Here is a 13,362-nt window from a genome sequence, read left to right on the forward strand (position 1 = left end):
AGTGGAGTGCTGTTTGGATTTCACAGCGTCGAAATCATGTCCAGAGCACTTCCAACGCGCACAGACACACAGAGCGCTTATTTGTTGTTGTCAGAAAAAAGTGACCTTGACGAGCAGCGCTCTTCTCCAAAAGTTTAACTCAAACCGCCCAAAAAACACTAGCCGCCGAGAGCGCTTAACGCCAGGTGGTACGTTTAATCACATTAAAACGGCATCGTTAGCAGCGTCTTATCTCGTCTATGGCGGCCGCCATTGTTGCTATTACTCATCGCCGCATTTGACAACGGGAAACAGCTCGACAATGCCGTTAGTCCCGCCCGTTGCGCTGTTTATTGATGCCGATTGGCTAACAGTTAGCCCCCCTCAATGCTCATTGGAGCAGTTGTCCTTTCGACCGAGGAAGTAGCCGTTGCATATCACGATGCCAGACCAGAAGCAGCCAAAACTCTATTCAGTGGAGTGGGCAGATTTGAAGATCTGAAGCCAGGCAAGAAGTTACAGGGACACACATATACACTCATACACACACACACACACACACACACACACACACACACACACACACACACACACACACACACACACACACACACTCATACACACATGCTGTCCATTAAACAAGTTACTTGTTGTGAGTCATGTGACTTCTCTTTACAAGCCCTGGTTCACTTGAAATTGAGCAATGTGAATCTAAACGAAGCGAATATAATAGTGCGGTCAGCTTCTCCACTCTTGTGGGAAATGTAGTGTAGATGTGATCGCACCTGTAGGCTAGACAGCTGCAGCAGCACACCTGCCTTGGCTGTTCACTGACTCTCTATCCGCGTCCACTGGAAGCTCCAGCCACCCACTCAGATATATTTAGAAACAGGAGACATCGCATAACATTTCACTCAACGTAAAAAAAAATGCGGGTTTGAAGAAAATGTGTTTTGGATGTTGTTTTTTTAAGTTTTGGTCCGAGTGAAATGTTCTATGGTCTCTCCCGATTATAGCGTTAGCTGCACCGTTTGGCTTGAACCAGTAAAACTCTTTTTATAAGCATTTTACGAAATGTCTATGGGAAAATAAATGGCGGATGAAAATCTCTGGTACAGTGCTGAAGCAGGAAGTGACGTTCACTTTGCCTCTCTATGGATGAGCAGCGCTCTTCTCCAGAAGTCGAACTTTTTTCTGCTTGATGCGTGCTGTGGACACGACCACTAAGCTGGTCAAGAACTCACTCACACAACCGCTGAACAGGTACTGGTACCAACGACAAAAAAATGTCAGCTGATGCCTGTACATGTACATGTTGTATGACGCTGTAGGAGCACAGTGCAAACAGCTTAAAGGATAAGTCCACTGTTTTTTGTCATGTAGTCAGATGACAGCCAGGCCATTCTGTGGTCTCAGATTAATCTGTAGTCCAGATTAAATTGGAATGTAGGGTTCAGTAAATGTCATTTTAGGAGGAGAAACCAAGGCGTGTCTCTAGCTTTGGGCAAAGATCTTTACCCTGGGCAAAGTATTTGGTTTAAAGTAAAGCATTACTCAGCGTGTAGCGGTGCATTCCCTGCCTACCAACACGAGGGTCGCAGGTTCGAGCCCCCGTGTTACCTCCGGCTTGATCGGGTGTCCATACAGGCACAATTGGCCGTGTCTGCGGGTGGGAAGCCGGATTAGGGGTATGTGTCCTGGTCGCTGCACTAGTGCATCCTCTGTTCGGCGGGTGGGCTTGTTCGGGGTGAGGGGAACTGGGGGGGATAGCGTGATCCTCCCATGCGCTATGTCCTGCCGTTGAAACTCCTCGCTGTCAGGTGAAAAGAAGCGGCTGGCGACTGCACATGTATCAGAAGAAGCATGTGCTAGTCTACAACTCTCCCCAGATCGGCAGAGGGGGTGGAGCAACGACCGGGGCGAGCAGGGGGAATTGGCTAAGGAGAAATGGGGGGGGGGTCTGAAAAAACTTGATAAAATTTTTTTAATAAAGCATTACTGTTTAACATTACTGTTTAATTTTCCCCCATTCAGTTAGCATGAACACCTTCTAACTCCATGATACACTCTGCCCAAAGAATCAGGAAATCCCCCCTCGAAATGATCCTCCCAGACCACGTTAGGCAGCGGCAGCCTCCATGGGAAAAGCTGATCAGAGAGAGAGAGAGAGAGAGAGAGAGAGAGAGAGAGAGAGAGAGAGAGAGAGAGAGAGAGAGAGAGAGAGAGAGAGAGAGAGAGAGAGAGAGAGAGAGAGAGAGAGAGAGAGAGAGAGAGAGAGAGAGAGAGAGAGAGAGAGAGGAACAGACTGGTGAGAGAGAGAGAGAGAGACTGGGAGAGAGAGAGGAACAGAGACTGGGGGAGTGAGCGAGAGAGGGGGAGAGAGAGGAACAGAGACTGGGGGGGAGAGAGAGAGAGAAAGAAGTGGATCTCTTCTGTCCTCTTTAGGAATCTCACCACTGACACGCACACAGAGCGCCATTGTCCCAACACACACACACACACAGTCGCACGCACACACACACACACACACACACACACACAAAGGTTTGTATTACTGCACTTGTGAGGACTGCCCTCGACTATATTGACCTCATAACCCCTCCCGACGACATGCCTAACCTGAACCATAACCCTAAACTGAAACCTAATCTAAACCTTAACCCGAGATTAGCCTCATTTTGGAGGATTTTCGTAATCTTTCTGTCCTTGTGGGGACATTTGGTTCTCTCAAATATAGAAACACACACACACACGCACACACACACACATACACACAGTAACTGTATCCCTAGCCACCCAGTTCAGTCAGCGTCCTGTCATTATGTCAGAGGGGTGTGTGTATGTTCGGGTGGATGGGGAGTCTTTTTGTCTCGTCTGGGTGCGGTGTGATGGACTCAATTGATTATTTACCACACAGCCATGTCCCCGCAGTGCAGTAGGGACACGCCCCTTCACAGCCATGTCCCCGCAGTGCAGTAGGGACACGCCCCTTCACAGCCATGTCCCCGCAGTGCAGTAGGGACACGCCCCTTCACCTGGAGGAGGAAGTGCACATTCTCATTTGCATATCGCCGCCGCAGGGTGAATAGAAAACCTCCAGTTTGGGTCATTTTCGTGTTTTCACTTGAATTGAGGGATGACACACACTACCAGTCAAAGGCTACTTATGATGTTTTTCATGATCTTAAAGCCATTTTGATCTACAGGTTTATTCTCCAATGTTTGAAATGTATTTCTTACACAAATCTAGTAGTATAGTAGTAAAATAGTGAAGTTGATCTTATGTATGAACCTAAAATATGAGATTGTTTTGATTTGTTTAACAGTTTTTTGGTCGCTGCCTAATTCCATTTGTTTTATTTCATTTAAAGGTACAACCCCGTCTTTATTTGTCACAGTGCACCAATGCATGCACATACGCATCACACACACACACACACACACACACACACACACACACACACACACACACACACATACACACATGCTTAGAGGCGGCATGAAATTTGTCCTCACTTTTCCCATCCTTGTGTGTGTGTGTGTGTGTGTGCAGGAGTGGTCTCCGGAGGCCAGCCGCTCCATCAGCAGGAAGGAGAAGAGCAGCCATTCAGAGGAGAACGTGGTCACCCTCACCAACATCGTCTCCTCGGGGGGAGAGGAGGTCCCACCCAGCACCCCCACCCCGGACTCTGGCAGGTAGGAAACCATCCTCCTCACATCCTGTTCACGTCTAGCCTGGGTAAACCCAGCCCCCAGTGACCTGCTCTCAGGCTCACCCTGCTTACAGTCACAAAAGGTGACTAGTAACTGGGCTAGTGACTGGGAACTGAGAGAGCAGGTCACGTGGGGGCTGGGTTTACCTAGGCTAGTTCACGTCCTCCTCACATCCTGTCCCCATCCTCATCACATCCTCCTCCTGTCCTCCTCCCATCCTCCTGGTGCTCTGTGCGATTCAGCTTCTCACTGCGTGTCATTACTCACTCTCACACAGGCGTCTTCAGTGATGCCGAAAAGGAAGAGTGTAACTAAGGCCATGTTCACATTACAGGCCAATCTGATTTGCTGATAAAGTCATTAACCATCATTATCTTGATTGGTTTTCCAAATCTGATTTGGGAGTGTGTCCGCACTGCCACAAATCTGATTCTGAAGTCGGATCTGTGTGTCCAGACCTAAACAGCCTTTCTGCATGGGTTGCTATGGTAACGACGTGGGCGTCAGTAAATACGTACGTTGGTGACGTGGTTTTCCTGCGCAGAAGCATTTGATGATGAGTTGCGAGTGACGTTCAAATCAGATTTGGTGGATCTGCGCCTCCGCACTGAAGTCACATCAGTCGAAAGCAGATTGGAAACTACCTCCATATGTGGTTTGGAACAAGTGACACAAATCAGACTTGGAGCGTCCAGACTCATAAAACCAATCTGGATAAAGTCATTAATAGGTCACTGAAGTTCACAAATCAGATTTGGCCTCCTAGTCTGAACAGACGTGTTGGCTCCCGCAATTTACAAGTGCCCCCTACCTACCCATTGGTCCAAAAATTAGGCAGGATATCCTGTCAAAATAAGGCGGGATATCCGCTCATTTCCCCACTTATGATTGGTCGAATGCCATCGGACATCCTTCCGGTCTGAAGGGGGGGGGGGGGGGGGGGGTGGTGTTCTTTGCACGATGACAACTTCCTCTGTCCGGATTGTAATGGGCTGAAGTACAGACTGTCTCTGGAGCATTGGAAGATGTTGAAGGAGATGGACTCGCCTGAGAGACTAATGAGCCATGAGCAGTCCTGCTGTGTCCGTGTTGGTTTAGTCCTGATGGTTCCTGGCTCTCCAGCAGACAGGTGCACCGGTTAAACTCAAGCTTAAAAATGTAGGCTCGTTGGAACGGATATTCCTGCTGTATCCCAAGTTTCTGCTTTGCCAACATGTTAACGTCAGTGCCAAGTGAAATAGCTCGTCGTGCAGTTTGCTGTCGTTATGAGAGGTGTGTCAGTGCACACAGGCTTGTTTTCCTGAGGTTTTAAAATAACATGTAGCCTACCTGTGGGCTGTTTAGACCAGACTAAATACAAGACTACAATTATCTCTGCTTTAACAACCTGTGTGTGAGGGTGTGTGTGTGTGTGTGTGTGCGTGTGTGTGCGTGTGTGTGTGTGTGTGTGTGTCTGCTCATCATGTTGTTCCCTTCTATCCACCACCCTGAGGAGTTAACATCCTGCACGTACAGTAGCAAGCTACACACTCTAATTAGTAGCTAGAAAGCTGACTCAGTGTGTGTGTGTGTGTGTGTGTGTGTGTGTGTGTGTGTGTGTGTGTGTGTGTGTGTGTGTGTGTGTGTGTGTGTGTGTGTGTGTGTTGTTTGTGCTGGATTGGCTGGACGCCGATGACCTTGTGGAATCCACTTCTAGAACAGCAATCCTCCCCATTATATCAATCGTCATTATCTCATACAATAAAGAGTGATATTAAATTAAATCCCATTGTGGAATATTGTTAATATCTCAGAGCTTGGGTCATAAAATGGTAACACTCCTGGGATGAAACTTTCTGTTTTCTGAGAAATTTCTTTAGAACTCTTCAGTCGAATAGACCCTTTTCACGGGGGCCATTTTGTGTCGAAAAGGCAGAATAAACACAGGTGCAAGCAAAACACTAATGAGGGTTTCCAAATTCCAATCATGGAAGTTTGAACCTCATTAGTGTTTTGCTTGCACCTGTGTTTACCCTGCCTTTTTGACACAAAATGGCCCCCGTGAGAAGGGTCTATTCACCTTATGTAGCCCCGCCCACTTGACCCAGTTTTGTTATGACTTCCTGTTCAAAACACCACCTGTTTTACCTGCTCACTAGTACTGTACTGTCACAGGAAGTGTAACACAATAGGAAGTAACTGGCTGAGCACTGTGTTGGAAGTTTTTCTCCTGTGTGTGGTATTCTGTTCATTGCTGCCCTCTAGCGGTTGTTTAGAATATGTCATTCTTAGAACATGTGCACACCAATGTTCACACTCCCACAGTCATATGTGCATTCTCGCAGTGGGCAACACGACCGAACAATATCGCTAATATTGCTGTAGGTTTTGTAAAGAAATGGTTATGGTGTAGCCAGCTTTCATTCAAAACAGTCTACTGTCATCCAGTTTCAATTGTGAACTGTTAATAGTGTGAATTGTAAAGAGTGCCGTGTGCGATTCTTGAATGTATTCTATACAAAAGGCAAGGAATACGCACACTACTTTAAATCAAATACTAAGGAGGCAGAAAAAGTATTTTCAAGGCATGTAATAAGCCATGACAGTGTCATTTACAAATAATTGTAAATAGGCGAATAAAGGTGGGAGACAGGAGTTTGACCAGGCAGATTCTGCCAATATACTTAAACAAGTATCTCACCCCCCCCCCCCCCCCCAAGCGATTCACTTAAACCACAATTCGACAGCACGATGAGATGTGTGATTCTCAGACTGTTCCTCCGTACAATGGCAGTGAATAGAGATCTGAAATATACTATCTCTGATGTAGTCTACATTGAAAAATGGAATTCAAGGTCTGTCTCCAATAAGTTGAACTCTGGGATTTTGGCAGCACTACGTCATGCCAACACCCCCCTGCCACTCTCACTCTCTTCACTGGGGGGATTTCCTCATGTGCGGGGTGACCAGATTTCTGAAATAAAAATCATTTCCAGTTCAGCAGTGAGCAGTCAATATATAATTAAAATATGATCTATGAAATAAAAAAGGGGGACAATTCATTCATTCATTTCATGTATTTTGACCATGGCAACTGGTGTAGGCTACTGTAATATACTACTACTATGTTGCAGGCTGACTGATATCCCCCAAAATACCACATGAAGACACCAAGACCTTGTGGAACACCATAGAATAATTCATGTACTGTAGTGATTGGTATCAAAAACGTTTGATATTTGGAGATTTCTGTAACAATAAAACAAAAAAAATTGGCGATTGGGTGGCGAGGACTTCTGTTCTGGAAATTGCTCAGAAACCTCTTATTGCCAATATAAGTTAAGTTATCCTTTATTTATCCCCATAGGGAAATTCATCCTCTGCATTTGACCCATCCTCTACTAAGAACCTTCCTAGAACTAGGAGCAGTGGGCAGCCGCAGTGCAGCGCCCGGGGACCAACTCCAGTTCTTTTGCCATTGCCTTGGCCAGGGGCACTAACCCTAACATACAGTACATGTCTTTTGGTGTATAACGCCATACATCCCCTGAATGACCTAGGTCTCTAGTTTGTGGTTGTAAAGTTTCATGATATAAGCATCACTCTAGCTTTAGAAATAAACCCGCTGGGGCATCTGAAAGACAGTACTATCGGCCGCGGACGAGGAGTAGAAAATCGGGGACATTTTCAGGGACAGCTCACCAAAAGCGGGGACTGTCCCTGAAAATCGGGGACGTCTGGTCACCTTATGAAAGGGTAACTCCGGGGAATGCCCGCACCTGATTCAACGGACATAGTCCAGAGTTCATGTCTGAAAGTGGCTTTGCTGTAGATCACAGAGTCACTGATCTGGAGGTTTGATCATGGAGGAAGATAGCTACTAGCAGAGTTCCACAGACCTTCATGTCCCTCCTGCTCTGTGTGTTCTGTGCTCTGCAGGGTGAAAGACTATTCGTCAGACTGGTCAGACGAGGAGACCCCTAAGAAGGCCCTGAAAGTGAACGGGTTGGCGGAGGACGAGGACGAGGAGGAGCAGGTAGCCGTGGTGCGCGTCCGGGCGCTCTATGATTACATGGGCCAGGAGGCCGATGAGCTCAGCTTTAAAGCAGGTATTAACCCTTACTAATGCTTATGATGGCAAGGCACCACAAGGGGACGCTATAGATTAGATCTTTTATCTGAACCCCCCCCAAACAATTTAATTTTTATAGTATTTTTATGTCAGTCGCATCAAGTATCCAAGTATCATCCCTGTATGCAAAACTATTTTTTTTAACACGTACATATGGCTGCCAAATTTCAGTTACTACATTTTAAAAAGCATAAAGGCAGCCCCGCCCCCTTTTTTCATATTTTGTTTTTGTTATATGTCTTGTTTTTATATTTTAGGGGTCATCTTGCATGTAAAGCATCTAAAAGTTATTCTTCATCATGGAACAGCCAATTGTGATCTGATTTTATCCACTTCGAAAACAGTTTTTCTCATTTATGATTTTTTATTCATCAATCACTTTTCTTATCCCCCCCCCCCCCATGTCCACCTGTGGTGCCTCACCTGAATCCCTCACACGCGCGCACGCACGCACGCACACACACACACACACACACACACACACACACACACACACACACACACACACACACACACACACACACACACACACACATTCTCACACACATGGGCTCTCAGTAAAGCTGTATTGTCCTATGAACACACACATAACGCATACATTTAACATTTAGCCTCAGTCTGCATGGCAGTCAATGCTGTAAGCCAGTAGCATAGTTATAAATTGATCCTAAACCCGATGCATGCAGCTGAGACAAATGTGAAGCACATGCAGCTTCACATTATCTCTGCTGGTATACTGGAACAAGCTTATGAAGAAGTAATTGTATCTATTTATTTATTTATTTATTTATTTATTTATTTATTTATTTATTTATTTATTCATTCATTCATTCATTCATTTATTTATTTTCTTTTGTTTCAATACTGACCCCCTCACTGAGGAACCCAGGCAACATTCTTGTAGGCCTACCCATTTTGAATGCAGTTCTTCCTGATCCACAGGATGTTTTCGACATTCAAAAAGCTGTGTAAAAAAACAAGAATGCAATTATGTGGTTCCACTTAACGCCAGGGATTATCGCAGGATAATCTATGACTCTATACTCATACTGCTCATTGGCCTGTCGGGTAAGTGCCTGTGATCTGTTTCAATGAATTGTTGGTTGATGAATGACTGTGCTATGGTGGGATGTATTTTATTTTGCTGTATAAAGTTATTTGTTGTTTTTTCCACTTTTGTTTATTTGTTTGTTTATTATAAGGATCCCCATTAGTCTACACCGAAGTGAAAGGCTACTCTCCACTTCAAGAGTGAAGTGAATACACTGACTTCTGTTGGTGTCAAATAAGATCTTTGATCAATTTAGGTTGATGTGACAAGAATATTGGTAACTGTTTTCCTGCGTGTGTATTTAGTTCACCGTGGTACATGCTAACATGTTAGCCCGCTGTGCATGTTTAGTGGATTGTACTAGAAGGCTACAGCATCACAAAAACACGAAATACACACAGAACACAACAATATTGTTGCAGAAGAGTAATTTGATCAAAGAGCTTGTCCACTAAAGAAACAGGATATTTGTGTCATGGTGTAGTTTTTTTTATCCCTTTGTTCCAGCAGAAGACGTCCCTTGATATTGTTTTACAAAAATGACGGATGCCAAAATTCTCCTGTTATTATGTGCATATTAATCTCCTCCTCCATTCAGATGGATAATGGCTCCAATTTCTCAGGCTGTTCAATTACCAGATATTTGTATGCCTCCGTCGGTGATAGCCGAGCCCGGAGGCATTATGGTTTCGGGTTGTCCGTACGTACAGTACGTCCGTACGTCCGTCCCATGTTCGTTAACGCGATATCTCGGGAACGCCTTGACGGACGAAGATGACAGCCACAGGAGGGCGCTAGTCTGTTGCTGTTCTTCGCTTGGAATTGATGATTTTCGATCTCCATCAAAGCGGCATTCTGGGAAGTTGTGAAGGAGGCGTGAGTCCATGCCCTGTGGGGGTCATGATGCGTTAGCGCAGTGGTTCCCAACCTTAGGGTCACGACCCTATGTGGGGTTCCCTGGAATTCAAATAAGGTCGCCTGACATTTCTTATTTTTTTACATCACACACAATTTCACTTGCGATTTTTTTGTCTTGTTCTTTTAGTTCTGAGTTCAAAGTGAAAGCGATCATCTCTAAGATTTCAGTTTTGTTCTCTTGGGTGACACCTATGGCGATGAGTGGTAATTGCAGGCGAGATCCAAACTCAATGGGCCATGACCTCAATCACCATTGTGTTAACTCACTATCTAGTGACTTTTATTTATTTATTTTTATTTAGATGACAATGTTTGAGATTATAACTTTAAATCATGATTCTGAGAAAAAAGTCAGAATTCGAGTCAGAATTTGAGAATAAAGTCAGAATTCTCAGATTAAAGTCAGAATTCTGAGGGGAAAAGAAACATACTGTTACATGTGACATCACTGAGTAACTGATGATGTTACTGATAATATTATCGATGGTGTACTGGAATTTGAATGTCTCTGGTCCCTAGATTTTTGTGACGTCAAAATCAGGTCACAAGCCTGAAAAAAAAGGTTGGGAACCCCTGCGTTAAGATGTGATGAGGGGATAGGCAATTAGGGAAAGTTTAGCCCAGCTCCGCTCTGCTTAGTCTAAACCCGGGACCAGGTAATGACCAGGTGGGACAGGTGGCCACTCCTTGAATGCCTCATACCACTTGCGATGGATGTGAATATGCTTTACATGACTTGTTTCTTACCCCCCCCCCCCCCCCCCCCCATCCCCTCCTGTCCAGGAGAGGAGCTGTTGAAGCAGGGAGAGGAGGACGAGCAGGGCTGGTGTAAAGGACAGCTGACCAGCGGCCAGGTTGGCCTCTATCCTGCCAACTACGTCCAGGTAGTCACTTCCTGATGGCCCGCCCCCCCTGGTCAGCCAGCCAATGGTACACGAGACTCAAGACGCCAGGACCAATCACAAGCTATTAGCGCCGACATGTAGACATGCCCTCTGTGAAACTGGACAATCTTTGGTGACTGACCGCCATTTTTTTTTTTTTTTTTTTTTTTTTTTGCAACATTTTGGACTTCAGCCAATCCACTCTTGCTTTTCTGCCACACTAGTGGAGTAAAAAGGCTGTTCACTCGGCCTCGAGTCAACAATATTTTGACTGTGTTTAGGGGAGATGTTTGAAGAGGCTTTAGAGAGAGAGAGAGAGAGCGCGAAACAGCTTCTGAATGCTCATTGTCCAGAGCAGTGGACACCTCAACATGAATAGACCATGAGAGACGGAATAGTGCCTTAGCGGAGGAGGCCAGAGAAGCGCAGCGCCGCCCTGCTGTCTGACTGGGGGATTACGCCCTCTGCTGGACAATGACTGGCCCTATAATGTTACTGCTGATCACCTCCAGGAGTGTCAAACCGGTCACTTTACCTGGACTTTGGTCAATTAATTAATGTCACGTATTTAAAATGGTTTCATGTACGTTTGAATGTGCACACGGCACTTGGTTAGCTGTCAAAGTGAACCATGCTTGCTCATTATAAGTCATTTAGCCTGGTATGATTGGGATTGTAGATATTTAGGTGTGACAGTGCATCCACTTCCTTGTTTGTCCACTTTCTGATGCTAGAGACTTTTGTTTGTTATTTTCTGTTGTTGTTGTTTTTTATGTGATAGCCATACGTTTATATGAAAGCATTTGATTTTCAATATGGATGATCCAAACTGATACCCCACCTGCTTCTCAGATTTTTTTTCTTTAAGGTTTTAGAGTTTTTCCAGTCAATCTTTTTATTTGCTTTTTAAATTATTTTTACATTTAAATAATATACCCCCCTCCCCATTTGAACTAAACCAACTAAAGTGTGGAGCACAACTGTAGATTGGGGTAATTTAACCTGTGGGAAGTTCATTTGTTAGTTGCTAGGCTGCGCTCAACTTGGTTCCTAATCCTGAAGCACATGCACCTCTAAAATAAGTGTTTATTTTTTCCCCCTTCTAAAATGTCAGATTTGGTTTTCATGTTTTAGTGGAGTTTGTGGGTTTTGTGTGTGAGGGAAGCTCCCTCTGCCTGCTGATCGGAGCGCCGCTACAGCTAACCCATGTAGGCTTCCAAATAAAAACATTGGAAACCTTCAATTTGATGTGCTGCTGTTTGTGTGATTTATGTTTTTACAAATTTATTTCCACAATTTTCTGTAACTTATTCTTTGTCTGGGTCTTGAAAATAATTTCAATTTGATGAATCAATTTATGGAAAATGAAGGCCCTTAAAAAGTATTTGATGAGAATATTGTAGCTATTTTATGATTGTGTTAAATGGGCATATAGCATATTGTCTCTTATCGTTTGTCAAACCCCTGAATTGAATCAAAATCTTTTCTTGGTAGACTTTGTGATATCAGCAAATATCGTATCGCTGTCCAAAGAATCGATATATCGTATCGTGATGAAACTTGTGATTTACACCCTTATGGGACGAAAGTGGCGTTGAGGCCTTAAAATATATTGAAGAGCAGGATTCCTGCTTATAACAACAAACTACGTGCGGCCAAGCCACACCCCCGAGTTACTAAGCCACACCCCCGAGTGACTTGGAGAAAGATTTGATCTTCAATGTCGCATCATGTCAGTCAAGCTAGGAAATTAATTGAAAGTTTGAGTTGAAATAGCCGGAGAAGTTGTGGTGCTGCTGTAAAGCTGGCAGCAGTACAGCTCAACAATCAGATTGATTTCAGAATCAGATTATTTTCTCCAGGTACATTTTCACATACTAGGAGTTTGAAGAATCGGTGAGGTAGTGCAATACATATACTATATATATACTGTATATGTATATATATATATATATATATATATATATGTATACATATATATATTAGGGGTGTCACGATACACTCAGTTCACGATACGATACAATACACGATATTGGGTTCACGATAACGATACAATATTTTGTAAGTTGAGGGGGCATCCTCCACGCTAATTTGAGTAATTTCACCATTTTCATCCTCCGTGTCTGTAACGTCCCTCATCTGTTCAAACAAAGCAATGAAAAGGAGAGCGAGCATGCAATCGGATGCAGATCAGTGCCACCATGTTCAGCTTCTTTTTCTCGCGATATGAGATTTCATCTCAACGATACATATTGTCACATTTTGATATCGCGGTATATTGTGGGATGATATATTGTGACATCCCTAATATATATATATATATATATATATATTTACGGTATATATATATAAATATAAATAACCTCTTAAATGTAAAATTGGCTTGGGAAGTCTTATGTGTATTATGAGACTGTCGCTCAGTAGTATGCATCTACGCTGAAAGTAGCCTAAAGGATCTGTTAATATTTCTCTATACAGGAGTATAATGCTAAATGTATGTGGTAGGTATAATTGGTATAGATAGTATAGAACATCGGCCACTTTTTGAGTTAAAGGAAACCTCAATATTCAAATATGAGCAGCATCCCCTGCTGGACAGGAAAGGACTGGTAAAAAAAGCAATATACACAAGTATTCTCCATGGATGCTAGCAGTTTATAACACCATAACGGTCAGTGAGTGACGATCAGATATAGTACTTTTCC

General features: G+C 44.0%; 1 protein-coding gene across 2 annotated transcripts in view; it reads left to right on the forward strand.

Moving 5' to 3' along the window:
- Positions 1 to 10,796, forward strand: part of pacsin3 (protein kinase C and casein kinase substrate in neurons 3) — a 48,738-nt gene extending 37,942 nt beyond the window's left edge. For both annotated transcript variants that reach the window (XM_083652957.1, XM_083652958.1), the window contains 3 exons: positions 3,533 to 3,675; positions 7,612 to 7,781; positions 10,557 to 10,796. In XM_083652957.1, the coding sequence (XP_083509083.1) occupies positions 3,533 to 3,675; positions 7,612 to 7,781; positions 10,557 to 10,672 (429 nt within the window). In that variant the 3' untranslated portion in view covers positions 10,673 to 10,796. The remainder of the gene's footprint in view (positions 1 to 3,532; positions 3,676 to 7,611; positions 7,782 to 10,556) is intronic.
- The last annotated feature ends 2,566 nt before the right edge of the window (positions 10,797 to 13,362 follow it).

Source organism: Poromitra crassiceps, assembly GCF_964638095.1.
Source record: "Poromitra crassiceps genome assembly, chromosome: 16".
In the NCBI taxonomy this organism is placed as follows: domain Eukaryota; kingdom Metazoa; phylum Chordata; class Actinopteri; order Beryciformes; family Melamphaidae; genus Poromitra; species Poromitra crassiceps.